The 20,554-nt window shown below is 39.5% G+C and overlaps 1 protein-coding gene across 2 annotated transcripts in view; it reads right to left on the bottom strand.

Moving 5' to 3' along the window:
* Positions 1-19,306, bottom strand: part of Ankef1 (ankyrin repeat and EF-hand domain containing 1) — a 23,979-nt gene extending 4,673 nt beyond the window's left edge. Inside the window, exons 1-7 of one of the 2 annotated variants that reach the window (XM_021194839.1) lie at positions 19,119-19,306; positions 17,758-17,921; positions 13,475-13,866; positions 6,236-6,435; positions 5,185-5,334; positions 4,439-4,562; positions 1,029-1,851 (exon numbers count right to left, since the gene is read on the bottom strand). In XM_021194839.1, coding sequence (XP_021050498.1) covers positions 1,029-1,851; positions 4,439-4,562; positions 5,185-5,334; positions 6,236-6,435; positions 13,475-13,820 — 1,643 coding nt within the window. In that variant the 5' untranslated portion in view covers positions 13,821-13,866; positions 17,758-17,921; positions 19,119-19,306. Of the gene's footprint in view, positions 1-1,028; positions 1,852-4,438; positions 4,563-5,184; positions 5,335-6,221; positions 6,436-13,474; positions 13,867-17,757; positions 17,922-19,118 lie in introns of both variants that reach the window. The other variant, XM_021194840.1, reaches the window with a different exon arrangement.
* Between the last annotated feature and the right edge of the window lie 1,248 nt (positions 19,307-20,554).

Raw genomic sequence — 20,554 nt, 5'->3', positions numbered from 1 at the left:
AAAAAAAAAAAAAAAGAAGCTCCAGCTTGGAAATGCACACACATTATATTATGTAAATATAATATATACTGTTTATAGATATTGTTGAGCTTGAAAAGCAAGTTAGTTGCTGGGAGTTATTTTTTTTGCAAAGGTTAAAAAGCAATAAAATTCTAAATCTATTTCAATAAAGATAAAAGTTTAGCAAAAATATAAAATGTACATTATTCTACTTTGTGTCTACTTTCTCTGCATATTTTTAAATTTGAATGTTCATTATTTTAAAAGCTAAGCACTGTAATATATTATATAAAATTTTAGTCATTATTAGAACTTCACTACACAAATGTTATTTTTCAGGTAATGAAAATGCCATAATATACTGTAACACCACCAAATGTCTTTCCTCAAATATTTGTAATAATTGTTCTGATAAAAGCATTGCATATTTTAAGTCATTTAATCATCAGTGGATTTGGAGCTGGGTCCTATTAGAGCCTATTGCACACTTGGGGAAACCAAGGCATAGAAGTATTCTAAACTTGCTTCCAGTTCCATAACTGTGGGAAAAATAGCAATTAAACCCAGCAGTGGTTTTTAGTTTTAAGAAATAAATGAAAAGACTATGCTTTAAAGATCTCTATAGATGAAGATGCTCGCCTCTCTGGAGATGGACTTTAAGAAATGGAGAGGTAGGCATGTTTTCTGTCACTGTGGCAGTCCTTCTTGTATCTGTCTTGTCCTCCATAAAAGGAGAGGCCAACTAAAATGTGACTCCACATCATCTTATTATCTAGGTAGAACCCCAAGGCAAAGCCAGGTTACCAAATCCCAAGCTTAAGAAGCAAGAGATGGACTAGAAGACATCACCACCAGATTAAAACTGTCTTCACTGTGTGATTATCTTGGTGGACTACTGTCTGTGCACCCATGATGCCATGCTCTCCTTTGCCTACATCTTTTCAGATCCTTTGGGCTGTCCACTGAAAAGGGACCAACAAACACCAAAGCCAAAACCTGAAACCCAAAGCCAAAACCTGAAAGCATACCCCTTTTCAATAAGAAACTTGACCACATCAATGTTGCCGCTGGCACACGCTATCATGAGAGGAGTCTTGTAAGTATTGTCCTTCATATCCACAGGTATTCCTGTTTCGATGGCCTTTTTCAGAGAGGCCAGGTCCCCTGCTTTGGTGATAAAGTTAATATTTGCGAAGCCCCTATTCGGGTCATCGATGTACCATTCGGAATCGTCCTGGAGGGGGTGCTCGGGTGGGTGGTCCCGGTTGAACCTGTGGCTGTCGGTGACATTCTGGTAGGTCTCAATCATGTAGTAGGGTGGGCCCCCATCTGGCCGCCGCGGGAAGGCGTTCTCCGGGATGGTGCAGATGGGGAGAGGCAAAACAAACTTGCCTTTCCTTGGCTTTTTGCCCGCCCCCTTTTTCTTTTTCTTGGGCCCGAAAGATCCCAAGACGTACGACTTGCTTAAATATTTGGTTCCCTTAAAGAACTCATTAATGTTGACCCCGCCTCCTCGACTTTTTTCGTGCATTTGAGCCACAGAAAGCAATTGCTCTGAGGTGGCATACTCTTGCCTCTCCTCTAGGGCCACCACGAAGTCATCTTTGCTGACTACGCCATCGCCCCTGTCCACGAACTTAAAGGCATTCCGAAGGGCAGTCTCGTGCTCTATGGACCAGTCATGCAGCCTGAGGGCCCAGAGGGGGTTAGGATTTTTTGCTCCTGTCTTAGCGAGTTTAGCCGCAGTCCGCTCTGCTCGACGTATTTCCTTGCTAGCAGCTTTGAAGCCTCCGTCTTTCGCTACAGCTCGGGGTGTTTTATGTTCCAAATTTTTCCATTTCAGGTCACATCCTGATTTTAAAAAAAAAAAAGCAGCACTGTTAATAATATGCCAACGTTAACTAACTGCTTGGCCCCACAAAGTAACACTCCCAACTATTTTCTTCATTTCGTGTAGTCAGAAGTTGGCTCTTAAACTGATATATAAAGAACACACTTAGCCATTTGTAATTACCAAAACAATTTTCCTGAGAGCTTCATTTGAGTGAATTCAAAGTTACAAGTTTATAGTATGTATCTGCTCATAGGTATCCCTGTAGATAGACAACTTAGATAAAATGAAGATGTTTGAAACAAATATCAGAGGGGTATTTGCTGGGGAGATGCTGCCAACAGGGAAAAAGAGGGAGGGTATCCTAGAATTCAGTAAGAAGCTTCTGGATCCAAACAGCTTGCACAGGCCTCCATCAGTTCAGACTATAGCAGGAAGCTTACTTCTTTTTTTTTTTTTTTTTAACATAATGCTTTTACATGCTGAAAAAATATTTCATGTTTTCTTCATTAGTTGAGGATAACTTATTCTAGTTTGCTGTTTTGTTAAGATCATGGGAAAAACCTTAGCAGGTAAAAAACTAATTTGTTTAATGAAAGCTAAACATTCCAGACTTGTGTTTGTATACAAGATAAATATTAAATTCATTATTTTAACTCCTTACTTAAAGATTAAAAAAATTAAAGTCTGTGCATTTGCATTTCTAATTTTATCAGGGAATGTTTATTGCTACCAAGAAGGCTATAATGTGTCATGAGATATTAAAAATACATCATAGAAATAAGTCTATCTATTAGGACATTCTTTCTGGTTTTCAATCTAGATAGGGGCTGGGCAGATGTTTTGCCAGCATGACATAATAGAAGCAGACAGGCAGCACTGTGAGATTTTGAATATTTATTTCTTAGAAAAAAAAAAAAAGCTGCCAATGATGCTAGCTTTGTCAGGCCTGGGAGTTCAAGGCCTGCACCTTCTTCCATGTGTTGAGGAGGTGAAAAGAGGAAGAACTACCAGTTTTCAATTCATTCTTTATTGGAATTGTCAAAGATTTAAATTTATACTAAGGTTAATAATCTTAATAGTCGACCTTAATTGAAAACCTCAGAAGGGTATGTGACAATGGAAACTTCGCAAATTTTACACTGGGCAATTTTCAGAACAGTCATTTACTTGGAAGGAGATGGGGGACAGTCCCAGGAGGAACACATGGCATGGTGTTGCCACGGGCATGCTGCTGCCTTCCTGTGACTACTGTGCTTTGTCTGGAATTCTAAACCCACAAAATCTCTCAAGGCACTTCTTTCATGTTCACCCCCTCCCCCCCAACAGAAAGCTAAGAGATTTTTCAACCCGCTTTAGCTTGCCCTCCTAGTAAGAAAATCTTCTGGTGGTTAAAAGACTGGTCTGATCTTGTCTGATACTTCCAAGCAATTTACAGATCTCAGAGCATGGTTCAGACATTTGTTTTAGGAAAACATCTTAGGAACCATCCAGGAAGATGCACTGTTCTTGTATCACCAGGTCAGGCCTTTGCCTCTCAGGCTGCGTTCCTGCATTTTATCCTAGGATCCATTATCAGTGGAGTTCATGTAGGGTGACATTTGTCCCAGCAAGAAACCATTCAACATATTAAAGATGATGACTGACTCAGTCTTGAATGCTTACTAATGTTTAGGAACCTACATTGTCAAAAGTGAAATGTCAGAATAAAATGTTGAGTGACAGATTTAAAAATAAGACTAATTAGACAGTTTTCAAATTGCATATGACAGTTTGGTTAGTTGTTAAAACAGTTTATTACTGGGACAACTTTGAGCTTATAAAAGTAAAACCAGGTCTGTTATGCTATTAGTTATATGGGCCTGTCTATTGTATATATTAATGAATCTAAAGTTTATCTGTGGAGGGCAGAAGAAAAACATATTTCTACAATACAGTTGTATGGATTTTTTTTATACTTTTGATAAACTAGAAAAAAATAAAAACAAAGTGCTAATGGATCTCTACTGGAATTGGGCTTTGGATATGCACTCAATCAGTGGGTAACTGACAAGGGTACTTCTATGCTGTTCAACTTAGCCAGTTAGTATTTCACTGTAACCGATTTTCTAAGCTATTGTCTGCATTTATGCATAGATAACTTATGTTCCGTAGCTTTGAGAGGATCTACACATTCTATGTTTGTATACATTCCAAGTTTTTCATAAATCTTCGCCTTCTATGTTTTTTCTCATATAGTATTTCCCTTAAAACTACAAATCACTCAGAAATGTTTGTTCAAATTTGACATGCATTTTAAAAAATAATTAAAATTGCAGATAAGATAAAATTATTTTCAATGTTTATCTTCCTTGAGATTAATGTTAGGACTCTTAAAATAAGACTATTAATCAATTATAACACATGAAAATCAAACCTCTTTTGATTCAGGTTTTATTTCCTCTTCTTACTAGATTCATAATTCAATGGGCAATTGTATGAAAAAGTTCAATTTTCATCCTACATTGGACGCGAATTGGTGACTAAAATTCAAGTAGATGATAATTCCTAGTTATTTATAGCATGGGTAGAGCACAAACACGTCAAACAGAAAGCTACCAATTTTACCTCGCTGAGCTATATATTTACAGCAATCTGCAAAACCACCCATGGCGGCAAAGTGAAGTGGCGTGTTCCCGTCCATTCCAATCAAGCCCATGTCTCCATTGTAGGCAAAGAGGAGTTTTAGAATCTGCAAAATAAAAAGAGAAAAATAGGAATGCTAAGTTACAGCAAGATTGACAGCTAGACCTGTGCTCTCGGTTCTGTCTATTGCCACCTGTGGCTGTTGAAATGCCCAACTTCACAACATACGATAGCATTGATTCTTGCACAGTTCCTGCAGTGCCGTGGTATCTGCGACCTATGTTGCTAAAGTGTCAGAATGTTTAGACTTTAGCATTAAGGCACATAATTAGGTTCACAACAGGGAGACAATAATGTGGTGGCCCTGATCTCCCCATGAGTGGATCACAGGAGTCTTGATTTCAGGAACCATCAGAGGCATTACATAGCATGATTCTAGGTGGCAAGATTTTTAAGTGTCACAGTCAACTACATAGAAAAATATTACCAGTAACATTCAGTTAATAAATTATCAAATATATAGAAAAGTGAGTAAATATATAAAACTGGTAAAGAGTCAGGCAGGATATGTGATCAGAGTTAAATTTTTATATTTGGGAAGATCAAGATAAAAACAACATAGGTAACTTAAGAATAATACCTGCCTTAGTTTAACCTGCATGAAAAAGGAACAAAGAAAGAAAAAGAAGGTTTTAACAGTCAAATTTAAAGCAAAGAGCAATTATTACATCAAAAAAGCCTCCTTTGGCAGCAAAATGAGCAGCGTGGTGTCTATCATTGTCATATGCGTTCACTTCACCTCCTCTTTCCAATATGCCTCGAACTATTTCTAGCACCCCTTCTCTTGATGATTCCATCAAAGCCGTGCGCCCTGTGGACTGGACACAGATCAAATACTGTTTACACATTTAGGCATAAACCATAGTCAATACAAATGTGGGCTGAATTCACTGGATTTTTAGCTGTATGCTATGAAGTTTAATGGTCTGCATTTTTGTTGATTTCTCTTTAAAAAGAGGAAGCACTCAGTCCACACCGTCTGAGACTGAAATGGAATTTTAAAGCCAGAGTTCAGGATGCTCTGCTTTCCCTTATAGGAATGTCATGCAAACAAGGCAGTGGCCATGGAGCAAGCAGAATATAAAATGAAAGGGAGAGGAAGGGAAGGAGCAACAGGCTAAAGTTAGGCAGAATTTGTTTTCTAAAGAACTGATAATTACAAAAATTGAGAACCCCATATTAGCCAGTGAAAAGAGGAATCAATATCTATCAATATATAGGTGAGTGGGATCAGAATTTTCTTTCTACAGAGATATGTTTTGTTAGATGGCAGTGATACCATTTCTTCTTGCTATAGTGATATTCTGACACTATGGGTAACAAGGACTGATTTCCAAACACAATTAGCAAATAAAGTATAGAATGGTACCGATGTGAAGAGAATGAATTTTATCATCTTCAGAACTTTGGATGGAGATGAACAACCTATGAGCTACCAGGACATATTTACCATGTCCACCCCCCCGCCTCCAACATGCATGCCCTTTTCCATATTTGTTTTATTTTGAGACAGGGTCTGACTTGTGTGGAAGGCCTAGTATGTGTAGACCAGGATAGTCCCAGAGATCTGCCTGCCTTTCAAGTACTGGGACTAAAGGCATGTGCTACCATGCTGAACCCCAATTTTATGAGAAAGTGCAAAGCAACGACAATTATGAATACTACATGACTGTGTAATATAGTAGAATAAGGAAATATTAATCACAGGGATAGTCATACTGTGTTGATAGCGTTAGGATTAGCTCCTTTCTCCAAAAATGTCAGGCACATATCCTTCACATCATGTGCTTCCTCGCAAGCTCTGAGGAACACTGGCTTCCCTTCGTAGGTGATATTGTTGACATCTGCACCATGGTCCAAGGCAATCAGTGAACATCGATAGTGACGCTTAGTGGGCAAGATGCAGTAAAACAAAACACCTGCAGGAAAATAGTTCTGCCGTAAGAATTCCTTGTCCAATAACAAATGGCCAGCCCTGAAACCATACATAGAAGTAACATTATATAGAGGTTATACTTAGGTATATATAGATATATAAAAATACATATATGCATATATTAATAACTAATGAAAAAGAGGTCATGAATTTGAAAGAGCAGGGAATAGTATATGGAAGGATTTGAAGGAAGAAAGGGAAAGGGAGAAAATTATAATTAAATTAAATGAGATTAAAATCTCAAACAAAATTTACATATATTTGAATCTAGCAAGAAAAAAAATGGAGAATTTAAAAAGACCATAAACTCTTTGATAGAGTTAGAAAACAGCAAAAACTAAGTCTTACAGGACTTGTGCTAAGGGAGAATTGGAGCTCTGATATGGAGTCCTTGTTGGCCCAGGGATTTGGTAACTTATGGTCCATACCCCATGTGACTCTTCAAATCTTCAGGGCTGTGTATGCCTGAAAGTTTTTAGGGTACCCTGAGTTCCATTTGAACCCATTTATAGGGAGCAAGATCTCTGTTTCATAGCCCAAAGAAGAAAGACCAACACTGTTCTGCTATTTAGCTAAATCACTTTGTTCCACCCCAAAGAGAAAAATGCTAAATATGCATACCTGGACATAGAGGATACTCTATACATCAAAATACTCTGTGCTAAACATGTACTATACACCAGATAGTGTTACAACCTTAACAAAGTGTTGCTGAGCAAGTTGTAGATAAATAAGAGTTAAACTCCAAACTGATGCTGTAAAGAGCTTGTGCCATTAGGTGGCTTCATTCAAAAATGAGCTATAGCCCCAAAGAAACCTGTGACCTATGAAAAATACACCACCAGAAAGCCAGGAAAATGGATCATAAAAGGCAGGTAAAAAAAAAATCAGGTAAGACACTGAAATGTATAGAGGAGAAACTGGGGAAAAGCCTTGAAGATATGGGCACAGGGGAAAATTCCTGAACAGAACAGCAATGGCTTGTGCTGTAAGATTGAGAATCGACAAATGGGACCTCATAAAATTTCAAAGCTTCTGTAAGGCAAAAGACANTGTCAATAAGACAAAAAAGCCACAAACAGATTGGGAAAGGATCTTTACCAATCCTAAATCTGATAGGGGACAAATATCCAATATATAAAAAGAACTCAAAAAGATGGACTCCAGAAAATCAAATAACCCTATTAAAAAATGGGGTACAGAGCTAAACAAAGAATTCTTAACTGAGGAATACTGAATGGCTGAGAAGCACCTGAAAAAAATGTTCAACATCCTTAATAATCAGGGAAATGAAAATCAAAACAACCCTGAGATTACACCTCACACCAGTCAGAATGGCTAAGATAAAAAATCCAGGTAATAGCAGATGCTGGCGAGGATGTGGAGAAAGATGAACACTCCTCCATTGCTGGTGGGATTGCAAGCTGGTACAACCACTCTGGAAATCAGTTTGGCAATTCCTCAGAAAATTGGACATAGTACTATCAGAAGATCCAGCAATACATCTCCTGGGCATATACCCAGAAGATGTTCTAACTGGTAATAAGGACACATGCTCCACTATGTTCATAGCAGCCTTATTAATAATAGCCAGAAGCTGGAAAGAACCCAGATGTCTCTCAATAGAGGAATGGATACAGAAAATGTGGTACATTTACACAATGGAGTACTACTCATCTATTAAAAACAATGAATTTATGTAATTCATAGGCAAATGGATGTATCTGGAGGATATCTTGCTGAGTGAGGTAACCCAATCACAAAAGAACTCACATGATATGCACTCACTGATAAGTGGATATTAGCCCAGAAACTTAGAATACCCAAGATACAATTTTCAAAACATATGAAACTCAAGAAGAAGGAAGACCAAAGTGTGAATACTTCGTTCCTTTTTAGAATGAGGAACAAAATATCCATGGGAGGAGTTACAGAGACAAAGTTCAGAGCTGAGACAGAAGGAACGACCATCCAGAGACTGCCCCACTTGGGGATCCATCCCATAAACAACCACCAAACCCAGACACTAGGCAGATGCCAACAAGAGCCTGCTGACAGGAGCCTGATATTGCAGTCTCCTGTGAGGCTCTTCCAGTGCCTGGCAAATACAGAAGTGGATGCTCACAGTCATCCATTGGATGGAGCACAAGGTCCATAACAAAGGAGCCAGAGAAAGTACCCAAGGAGCTGAAGGAGTCTGAAGCCCCATAGGAGGAACATCAATATGAACTAACCAGTACCTCCAGAGCTCCTTGGAACTATACCACCAATCAAAGAAAACACATGGTTGAACTTGTGGCTCTAGCTATATATGTAGCAGAGGATGGCTTAGTTGGTCATCAATGGGAGGAGAGGCCTTTAGTCCTGTGAAGGCTCTATGTCCCAGTATAGGGGAATGCCAGGAATAGGAATGGAAGTGGGTGGGTTGGGGAGCAGGGGGAGTGGGGAGAGGATAGGGGATTTTCAGAGGGGAAACTAGGAAAGGGCTAACATTTAAAATGTAATTAAAGAAAATATCTAAAAAATATTCAGGTAAAAGACCACATTAATAAAAAATGATTGGCTTGATTTGTTTTTTATATTAGCAAAGAAACTAAATATAACTCAGTCACAAATAAAAATGCAAAACAAACACCAAAAAGAACTGAAGAGAATAGAAGACAGACAAAAAGAAATGATGGAATTGAGCCAACAGGACCTAAGAGAAGACATTAAAGATTGAAAGTCAAATTAGAAGCAGCCAGAGGAAGAGCAGAGCCTGCCCAACTGTGGCCAATGGCAGAACGTTATAAAATCATGAGAGCCGACTCCAAGCCAAACGAAGATGAGTCCGCACATAGTTTAATAAGAAAAGAGAAAATACAACAGAAAAATTGTAGGGCGACAATGACTATTTTGTGAATGAAAAATTGAATCTGAAGATAAAAAGGGAATTCTGTACTTTAGGAAAACTTGCTTAAGAACAATCAATAGTAGGTAAAGCCAGGTGAAAAAGGTGTCTTATGCACAAAAACACAACTCCTTTCTAATGTGAAAAGTCAAGTAATTTCCAAGACTTTCCATGGCAATATTAAAAGCAAGGAGATGTTTTTAAAAGTGACATTATGACTTTATAAAATTGCAGAGAAAAAAAAACAGAAAAAATTATACCAAGTCAAACTGCTGATCATATACAACATCAACAGACATGAGCGTGCGCGTGCACACACACACACACACACACACACACACACACACACACACACACACACACACACTTCAGACTAAGCATATAAGGATTTAGAGAGAGAAGTCAAAATGAGCAGGCTAAAATACTTCATATAAAATATGAGTCTAACAATAGGCCAACACAGCATGTGAATCGTAATTTCAACCACAGAACCAAACATAAATCGCTGGAGGAGTTCTAGGTATCATTATAAGGTAGAAATCATTTAACACAAATTTGGAAGGGAAGGGAAGAGTACATAACATAAGCATATGGTATTTTCCATCTTCTGCTGGAAATCATACTTAAAGACTGTCAGGAGACAAAGTAAGTAGCAATGTTAATCAAGAGGACGAAAGCACCCACTCGAGAGCTAAGTGATTATAACTGACAATAGAACAGAGTGATGGAAAATTCCTGTATCAACATGATTTTTCACAATAGAATCAAAGGATACAGCTAAAGACACTGACAACAAGCAGGCTCGAGAATGCAGAATGCTATCACACTAGCTTGCCTTTCAGAAAACCAAAAGACTATTAATTTTAGAAAAATAAAAAAACCAAAAAAGTAAAAAATAAATAACACATAGAACACAAAGAAAGATACTTTTGTATCTATCTCCATATTAGATATACTTCACAACAGTTCTGTTGTGAAACTGCTGTGAAGTTAAAACTTCATAATATAAAATAAAATGACAGTTCTGAGGCCTAATTTATGGACATTTAGACACATAAAAATTTGCATATATAAAAAACAAAACCTTAAGTATCTTTCATATAAGACACAACTAAAATGGGTTTACTCAGAAATTTGGAAATACAAAGATGGGGCTAAAGATAAAGAACTTATCTAACTACTCAAGAACTTAGGTTTATCCCAAAACTACAGGAGAATTAAGGAAGGAAGGAGTGGAGGGAAAGGGGGTGAGAAGGGAGGGGAGGAGAGAGGGAAGAATGAATATCCTAATGGAGAGTCAAAGATGTAGTTAAAAGCAGAAAATCAAAGGTTTATATATAGGAAGTAATTGCTGAGAGCCAGAGGGTCAAGGAATTTGCTGTGAAAATGTCTCTCTTAGTAATATAACAGCTACACCCAATAAAGTCTCACCATGACTGTCCAAATGTGACCTGAACAAAGATGACACCAATGGACGTGCCAAAAAGGATGGGAAAAAAGTCCACAAGGACTTTTTAACATTACACAGACTTTACACAGACTTAACTTTACAGACTACTGGTAACTGAAGCCAGCTGAGAGCAGGAGAGGAAGTCCTCCCCCGGCAAGAGCACACTGACTGTCCCATGCCATACAGTCAGTCCCGAAAACACTCATACAAGTAACAATATAGGAACCCAAAAGGTTACATTTAGGAATACATATGAATATACATACACATATATGCATGAACTAACACCTGAGGAAGAAAAGAGCCATAAATGTGAAAGAGAGTGGGAAAACATATAGGAGAGGGTTTGGGGAGAGGAGAAATACTGTAAATACATTATAATCCCAAGAATCAAATTAAACAACGTAACAGAGAACCACACCACATCAAACTCGGAATGGAATACCAGACTACATTCATTACAAAAGCCCTGAGGTGCTTATGAAGTGCATATTTTGTAACGAAGGCTTTTGTAACCCATAGCTCAAAGCCTACAGCATATGTAGGATCCTTCTAATGACCCATTTAAATATTCCATGTTTTCTTGACCTGTAGAAATAGCAGGCAGGAAGTCAGGAAGCAGAATGTCAATGTCAGAGAGTACCCTGGAATAAGCAGAATGCTGGCCCTGGGCTGAGGCTGTTCAAGCCAAATTGAACTCCCTCCAAGGGAAAAGACAGGGAGAGGTCTTGTGTTAACCATGGATCAACTTTCAAGGCTATGTGAGAAAAGCACATTACATTTATTTTATTTCATACTTTGTTTCTCCCTATGCGACTTACATTGTTTTCCCATATTTTCATCTTTCTCAGGACTTCATTCACTTAATAGTAATGTGACTGGGTGTACATATTACTCACATGGATGCTGCATTTGGTACAAATAATTACTTGACCTTGTTCTTATTTTTCTTTGTTTTTTTTTTAAAAGCTTTACATTTTTATTTTTATTTTTAAGCTATATGCCTCCTTTGGATATAGTCTGACTCATATCTTGGTTCCAATTTAAGAAAATAAGCATTCAGTTTAAGAAAATAAACTTCATTACAGTGTTTTTCAAAGTTTATTCTATACAATTTAAAGTATGGTTGATGCCATGTGGAAAAACTGCTTCATGGCCAAATAAACATTTACAAATATTTTGACTTTCTCCCAGCAGGAACAAAAGAGGATGTCTCAGTTTGTTTTATTCAATGGCTGGCTAATGACTTAAATAATTCGATTGTTCATGGAAGACACCTCAGAAAATGTCATTCTATGAAAAGTTAGGATGGGTTGTTCTCATTGTGTAGCCCAGGATGAACTGAAGTTCACTATTTAGACCAGGTATCATCCTTTAAACCAATACCATTATTTTGCCTCTGCACCTGGGGTGGTGGGATTACAGGCATGGACCTCTATGCCCATCCATTCTAGGAAACTGGAGAGCTGCACTGTCAATATTTACATCTTTAAACCGTATTTCACCTCTACATGATTCTGTTTATTTTGTTATGTGGTTCGAGTGCACACTCTATACCAAATATCAAGTTGGTAGTGAGTTACAAAATGGGTTTTCCTACTGTCAGAAACTATTACTGATGTAAAATGGGATTCACTTCATCAGTGTATATTAGTGTCAGTGACTTTGTAGTTGTGGTTATCCTCTGGGACAACTGACTCCATCTACCACTTTATACTGAGTATGTCTGTAATTCTTTTGTTAATTTTCATGAGGTTGCCTCACCTCCTGACATGGAACTCAACTAGGCAAAAATCCCCAGACCACCATTTTGGGATTGATAGCTTGTCAACAGAATTGCATGTGCAATTAATCTAAAAAGCCATATATGTGTAATATTTCAAGTTACATTTCCAAATATATTAAAATTTACCACATAGAAGTTTGAGTTTTATCAAATCTACCTTAGTTTTCTCAGGCTCTTAAATGCAGTCCTTTCTACACTAACCTTGGAACCAGACAGGACAAAATTCAGCTAGAGTCCTAAGTCTAAGACAACTGTGTTCCAAAAGGCAAGGAATGCTTCTTTCTAAACAAGATTTTACACTTTACCATAAATGATTATAATAATGTCTGCATGTGAAAAGTTGAAAACTGATCTCACTTTAAAGAATCTACAAAGCCAGACAGAGGTCATACCTGTAATCTCATTATCTGGGATCTGGAAGCTTCTTGCAAGATAATGCAAGACTACTCTAAGCTGAGACTCAATCTCAAAAGTTAAAAAGAAGAAGCAGCAGAAGCAGAAACAGGAGGAGGAGGAGGAGGAGGAGGAAGGAAGGAAGGAAGGAAGGAAGGAAGGAAGGAAGGAAGGAAGGAAGGAAGGAAGGTAGGAAGGAAGGAAGAAAGAAAAGAAGGAAGGAACGAAAGAAACCATCTAATTACAGATTAATCGAATTGTTTTTATGTGGGTGGGCTTTCAAAACTTGTTTCCCTATAATATTCCTAAACCATTTTAGACTATGAAGAGGCAATATATTTAGGTGAAGCAATGGGAATTGAATCTTTTACTTAAGATCTTAACTTACTTTGAAAGCTGGGAAACAAATAAACAAACAAACAAACAGAAACATTCACTTCTTGCTTTCTGGCTACAAACTGAGCACACTCTTCTCAGACTGAGACAGAGTGCGGGAACTTTACCTTTTCCTTCGTTATCAACGATTGTCATATCAGCTTTGGCTTTGGCTAAAATTTCCATTGACAACTCATGGCCCAGCTCCGCAGCTCTCATGGTCGGGGTACAGCCCATGTGGTCTTGCACATCAGGATGCGCACCAAGTTTGAGGAGAAAGCTGACCATGTCAGTGTCGTTGGAAACCGAGGCTAAGTGGAGAGCACTCAGCCCATCTATGGGTTCGGTGAAGTTGATGAGCTCAGGGTACCCAAGCTTGGTCAGCTTCTCTATCTGCCTCTTGTCTTTGTTGCGAACACACTGAAGAACTCTATAGATCTGTAAGTTCTCAAGTCTCTTGTCTGCCAAAGCCATGTTTGACACTTACTTCCTTAAAATGCCTTCTGGACTAAGACAAAAACTACAAAGCAAAAAGGGAAAACAAGAAGAGGTTCATTGTTACTGTTATTTTTATTAAGTTATAATATTTTAAAGCTCAAAAAGATTAATATATATATACATATACATATGTATATTTAGTGCAACTGCTTCCAGAAAAATATTATATATAACTTAAAAACATTTCATTGATGTTTAAGATATTTCAATTTTCCCAGAGAAACACATCCTAGTTTATTTGGCTGTTCCCTTATTGTCACACTCAACCTCTCGGAGTTGCCCTAGCATTTACAACTGAATTGCCAACATAAGGATATGGGTTCCTATCTGTGGCCCACACCAGTATTTCCCCTATACTGAAGCATATTCATCATTTAGGCATGTTCAGTAAGGACATGAAAAACTGGGCTGTGTGAGGTACCAACAACGGTGGGAGGCTGCAGAAGGCATGAGTGTTCACAGATAAGCACTGAGAAGCCAGGAATTTTAATCATGCAAGTTTGTCTCAAACAGGGAAATAAATAACCACTAAGCAGGAATTAATACCCACTTTCCATCCTGAACACTGGGAGTGAATATTGTTAATGGTCTGGTGATCTTTGCTACCTGTAGAGTCAGACCTCAACCAAATCCCCAGAATTTTTATCTGAGATTCTTTTCTCCCTAGAACTTGCCTTTAGCTTTGTTTCTTCTCAGTCACCTGAACCCATCCTTAGGGGAGACGTCACATATACTTTATAGTCTGTTGACCTCTGTGCTATCTCAGTCAGAGCTACCTTAGTAGATCCTAGGCCCTTAGACTATAGAACCCGTTTCATGGTAGAGGTCACATGTACTTTGTGAAAGAGTTTTGATGTAGTCACACCTTAAACTGTATTATGCACACTGGATGGGGATAATTGCTATTACCAGGAAATTGTTGTTTCCAAAATTGTGCTGGATTTAAATATGTCTAAAATGAACTGGCCCAGTGTCAGACTCCATAAGTTTTGACCCAGCACCAGCCCAGTCACGGTGACCTGAGTTTCATTTGACCTCATCTAGATCATTTTGCTACTGTTGTAACTCTTGCAAGGATCCCTGCCGGAGGCTGACTCTTACATCATCTTAAGTGAGGTTAAGGCAGCTGCGTCAAGGAGAGAACCAAAATTTTCATAAATAGTGTCAACACTAAAATAAGTACTCTAAAATATAATTTACTTAATAATTTTATAGAAAGATAATCATTTGGATAAATAGTAGACCCTACTTATAGATATGCTTAGCTTGCTTGTATTTTTCTTGGACAAAAAAACCCTCTCTCATTATTATATGAGGAATTAACTCTCTTTTGAATGGGGCTTTCTTTATGCCAATAGAATAGGACTCCATCTGTAACCAAGGCAAGGCCCACTACAGTGAACCATCTCTCTTCAGGTGCATTGAATTGATCAACTGTAGACACTTAGGATGTGTTGGCCAGTCAGTATCCTGGAGGCTCTCTCCATCAGAACTATATGGAAAGGCTGCCATTGTTGAAGCTACCAAGCAGTGGACCATGTTGCTGGGGCTGTTGAAGAAAGCATACACTCAAATGAAGACAATTGGTGGCATGAGCTGTATGTACCCTGGGTCTTACCCCACCCCCACTTTATATTGAAAGTTGCAGGAGAAAAATCTATCTCTCCTCCTTTTCCTGTATGTCTGAACCTGGCACCAGGCAGTTAGCCATATGTCCTACTGCTTCCACAACAGCCCCAATATTCCATTCTCCAGTTAACATCAGCAATGGAGATGTTCTACTTTACTACAAAACCAGCAAGTATGTACATTCTTTCCCTCACCACAAACTAGGGAATGTTTTAGAGGAATGCAGTGGATCATTGATCCCCCGGTCCTTTTGCATGTCACCATAGGCAAGCCAAGTGTCTCTGATTGCCTGTTTCTCCTTACACCACTGCCTACTCTAGGCTGTAGTCTGTGCTGGCTCTCCTATTTATGCTCAGCTTCTGGTTGCAATGTTTCGATAGGTCACGGGACTCTTTTTATTATTATTATTATTATTATTATTATTATTATTTTCTTTATTTATATTTCAAATGCTATCCCAAAAGTTCCCTATACCCCCCATCCCTGCTCCCCTACCCACCCACTCCCACTACTTGGCCCAGGCCTTCCCTTGTGCTGGGTCATATAAAGTTTGCAAGACCAAGGGGCCTCTCTTCCCAATGATGGCCGATTAGGCCATCTTCTGCTACATATGCAGCTAGAGACACAAGCTCAGGGGGTCACTGGTTAGTTCATATTGTTGTTCCACCTACAGGGTTGCAGCCCCCTTCAGGTCCTTGGGTACTTTCTCTAGCTCCTCCATTGGGGACCCTGTGTTCCATCCAATAGCTGGCTGTGAACATCTACTTCGGTGTTTGCCAGGCACTGGCATAGTCTCACAAGAGGCTGGTATATCAGGGTCCCTTCAGCAGAATCTTGCTGGCATGTGCATTAGTATCTGGGTTTGGTGGCTGATGATGGGATGGATTCCTGGATGGGGTAGTCTCTGGATAGTCCATCCTCACGGGACCCTTTTTATCCTCGGTAACTCTGTGACTAGTGCTAGCCCCTGACCTTTATCCTTAGTTTACACTTCTGATTCTTCACTCTCAGGTTTTCATAGCTCCCACAAGCTCTCCCCAGTGTGGAAAAACAAAACAAAACAAAACATTATTATCCTTCTGTATCTAATGTATGTAGTGTGTAGGTGCTTGGCGAGAAGGAGCATTTCTCTTTCACTTTGTGACCACTGATGGGTAGGCTTCATCAGATGGGTCCTGTTCTCCTGCACTTATTGGACAAGGAGGAACACTAAAAAAGTTAAATAATAAAGATGACATTAAGGGGGACATGCCAGGGAATATCCAGGGGTAACTGAGGGAGGAAGATAGAGAGTGGATACAGACAAAATATAGCCTGTGTACATATGAAATTTCCCAAGAAATAAATTAATTTTTCAAAGTAACGTGACCATTGCAGAATGGATGCTATTCCCCTGATCTTCTCCATTTCTTCCACTTTCTGGTAAGGGGAGCAGCAACCATCCACTTACTCAAGTTAAACCTAACCTAAGTTATAGTTCTTTCTTTCTTCTTTTTTGGTTTTCTTCATAGAAACCTCCACTCAAAACACATCAGCAAACCCCAGGATGCTCTGCTCATAGTGTGTATCTTGACATCACCATGTACTATACAGCCCTTGGACAAATAACTGCCAGGCTTCTAGCTTATCCACCACAACTTCAACAGCCATATTTATTCCAGTAGTTAGACAACAAGGAAGAAGTCCTTTCAAAATGTAGATCAGACAGAATCACACATGCTTTTGACACCTAAAATTCTAGGGCGAATTATTTTAAAATGTAAAGTGTTACCCAGGGGCTACCAATATGGCTGTACTTGCTTGATTTCTTATCTTCCCATACCTTTGTCTACTAATTAAGCTTAGCTTTTTATCCAATTCAAAGTAAAGTGCAGACACATTCTAATATACATATCCCGAACTTGAATCTATTTTGTATTTTCAGTCCTTTTCATACTTTATCTATACAATGAAGTGAGCACAAATAAAATGTACAGCCCAGTCTACACAGCAGATCCCAGGACAGCCAGTGCTGTACAAAGAAACCCAGAGAGAGAGAGAGAGAGAGAGAGAGAGAGAGAGAGACTGATTTAGAGAGAGACTGATTTCATTTGTGCTTTGTGTATTTTTCCAGTTAGAATATGGTCATCATGTAAGATTTATAATACTGCCATTTCTCTACCCCCTAGAACCTGCATTATATGAGGCATTTAATAAGTACTTTTCTCAGTACTTAGAAGTTAAAAGAACTGAATAGGAAGCATAAAAGAAAAACCCCAGGTTTCTGGTTTGAACCACTAGATACCTGCATCTGAAATGGGCTGCTCATGGTAGGCTCCACATTGGTCAGGCAGAGTAGACAGCCCTTTGGCATGCTGAGATGATAGACAAGATGATATCCAGTTCTTTAGATGTTAGGAGAGATGTCTGATCCAGGTCTGTGGTGGGTCTTAAGTAGTTACAGGGCAGCTGAAATGGAGTCAAAAAGAGCAGCCACTGATACTGAATCCATAATGCCAAGTCTTCCCTCCTCAGTCCTGTCTTCTGGCCTTTTCTCCTCCCCCCCACCGCCCTTGGCTGCAGAGATATCAGCCATCATAAAGGTGAGAAATTAATGCCCTGTTTCCTTGCTGTAGCCTGTCTCTTTCCTTCTAGTCTATCTCTAGCATGGGGTAGGCTAGGAAACCAGACAATATAGTTTGTTCAAACCTTTGTATAAACAGGCTCTAAGTCAAGCCTGGGTCTGCTTAAGTGTCACCCAGCTGCCTTTCTTTGCACCATGGCTTGCTGGTAGTCATTTCAGATGCATTCACAGCTCACGTGTGGTGTGGTGCAGCTTCATGCTCCACATATATACACACAAGTATGGGTTAGGACAAGACGCCTCTAAACACTTTACACGAACCAAAACCATTTTATTTGTGAGGACAGAGACTTCACAGTCAGGCACTTCGACATCCTATTTATTAAAATAAAAGCACGGCCAACAACAGCCACCACAAAACTGGCATCGTGACTTAATCAAGCTCTACGGATGGTTCAACAGCCCCCAGTCCGTTTAGCATGAGTCGAAGACAGTGGGACATAATTTAAGGATCTTGCGTTGAGTGTCTTATTTGGAATCTGAATATTCTTCAATTATACCCCTCCCTCCCTTCTTCCTTTCTCTTGCGTGGTTCAGGTGACTTTCCGGCACATTTTTTATGTCTTCAAATTCTCCACAAGGTCCACAAGATGGGGGTGGTCCACTAGAAAAACGGGTGGGTGAAGCTACTTTTGACAGAGGAGTGTGGCAGAGGGCAGTCTATTGTGATGGCTCCTGCTTTGCATCATTTTCACCCACTGGCTGCATACTTGGCCAGGTTAGCTCTAAGAGTCTATTTGGTGACTTCATCTCTGAAGTGGGGATACACAAGACTTCACCACCTTGTGGGGCTGGATCAAAATCAAAACAGAATTCTTGCAAAATATTTAGAGAAGTCCTTCAGGACAGGATGGCTTAAAGACAATCATCACCTCTGCATTTTGTTTCAGCCCACCCATAGGCAACAGTGGACTTTTCTACTGGGCCTTCAGTTTTTGTTCCTGTTTTCCGAAAAAAATCTAGAGATGAGAAGGGTAAGTATAGATGTGATTTCACAGAAGAGGGTAGGGAACCAATTTTACCTTTTAGTCCTAGAGGGGATCAGGAGCCAGATCTCTCTGAGCACTTGCTTCCCTGGTCTTGTGAGGGCCTCCCTGGTTCTGATCTCAGTCGCCTGGGACTGGCCCCAGCCAAAGCCTTAGGCCCCAGTGAATCACCCTTCTGGCAGAGCAGGCCAGCATGCGCACGCGGGCAGCAGCGAAGGGTGTGTGTGTGTCTGCCAGCGTGCAGCAGGGTGACCATAGGAGATGATGTGCGACCCGCCAGGCTGGGCCCACTGTGAGCTTCACCCACGCACAGCTGCTGCCAGGGCAACCGCGAAAGTGCTCGTCTGGGCGGAGCTTGCGTAGGCCCCGCCCATCGCGGGGCCGCAGCGGAGGCTTAGCTCCAACCCGGGTGCACCTAAACAGAGTGCAGGGAGCGGCACAACAGGACTAAGTCCTTTCATTCTGTTCCCCAGGCACCTTCTGCCCTCAATCAAAACGTAAATAGAAAAAGATAGAGCTGCATGTGGTAAATAGTTTACTGAGTAAAATTAAGTGAAAGCGAAAAATGCAGTAAATTGTATGAACAAAAATGATTTTTTGAGTATTCATCCTTAAAATTATTTATTAATAAGTGAAAAAATATGGAAATAATTTTATTTAAGGACCATCCCCCCATCTTTCTGGAAGCAAATTTTCAAATTTTGAAACACGTACGCGGGTTTTCCAAAAGGCATATAAGTCGCCATGTGCGGGAAGTGCTCATGGAGGTCAGAAGTGGGTGAAGCATCCCCTGGAACAGTACTTACAAAGGCCTATGGGTGCTAGGAACCAAACCCACGGGTCCTTTACAAGAACAGCAGGTACTCTTAGCCGTTCACTCCTAACTCCAGCCCAAACATTCACGGTTAGAAGTAAATAACTTGGAAAAGTTTCTAATTAAAAGACCCCTGACACTCTACTTATTAACACAGAGATGTTTTAAAATATTTTAAGGACTATTTCACACAAAAAAATACTTCAGAATATATAGACGGTGTAATAGTGTGAAGACCACAATGTGCATGTGACTGAAGAAAAAGAGAGCTGGAAAAAACTCTGAGAAGAAGGGACTCGAGAAAGGGGTAGAGAAAGAAAGGAAAGAAGGCAAAGGCCGGGTTTTGCCGCTGGACCCGGTGTATTTCTTCCTGATACTTTACCCTCTCTTCCTGTCCTCTGTCTGAATTTTGTATTTAATGTTCCCTAGCATCCAGAAATGTGTTTCTTCCTGTGAATGGTTCCCTAAATAATGTGCATCTATGATAGAATCATATTTATAAATTTTATTAAAATGGAGAAAATAGTTGGTTGTGGCAACTCATGTCTAGGATTCCTACACTCTCCAGGCTTTAGGCAGGAGTCTAGGTCTTACAGTAAGCTTGTGGCTAGCCTGAATTTAATGAGACCCTTGTCCCAACAACAACAGCAATACCACC

Source organism: Mus pahari, chromosome 3 (genome assembly GCF_900095145.1).
Source record: "Mus pahari chromosome 3, PAHARI_EIJ_v1.1, whole genome shotgun sequence".
Lineage (NCBI taxonomy): Eukaryota > Metazoa > Chordata > Mammalia > Rodentia > Muridae > Mus > Mus pahari.
This window is presented reverse-complemented; position numbering and strand designations above follow the sequence as displayed.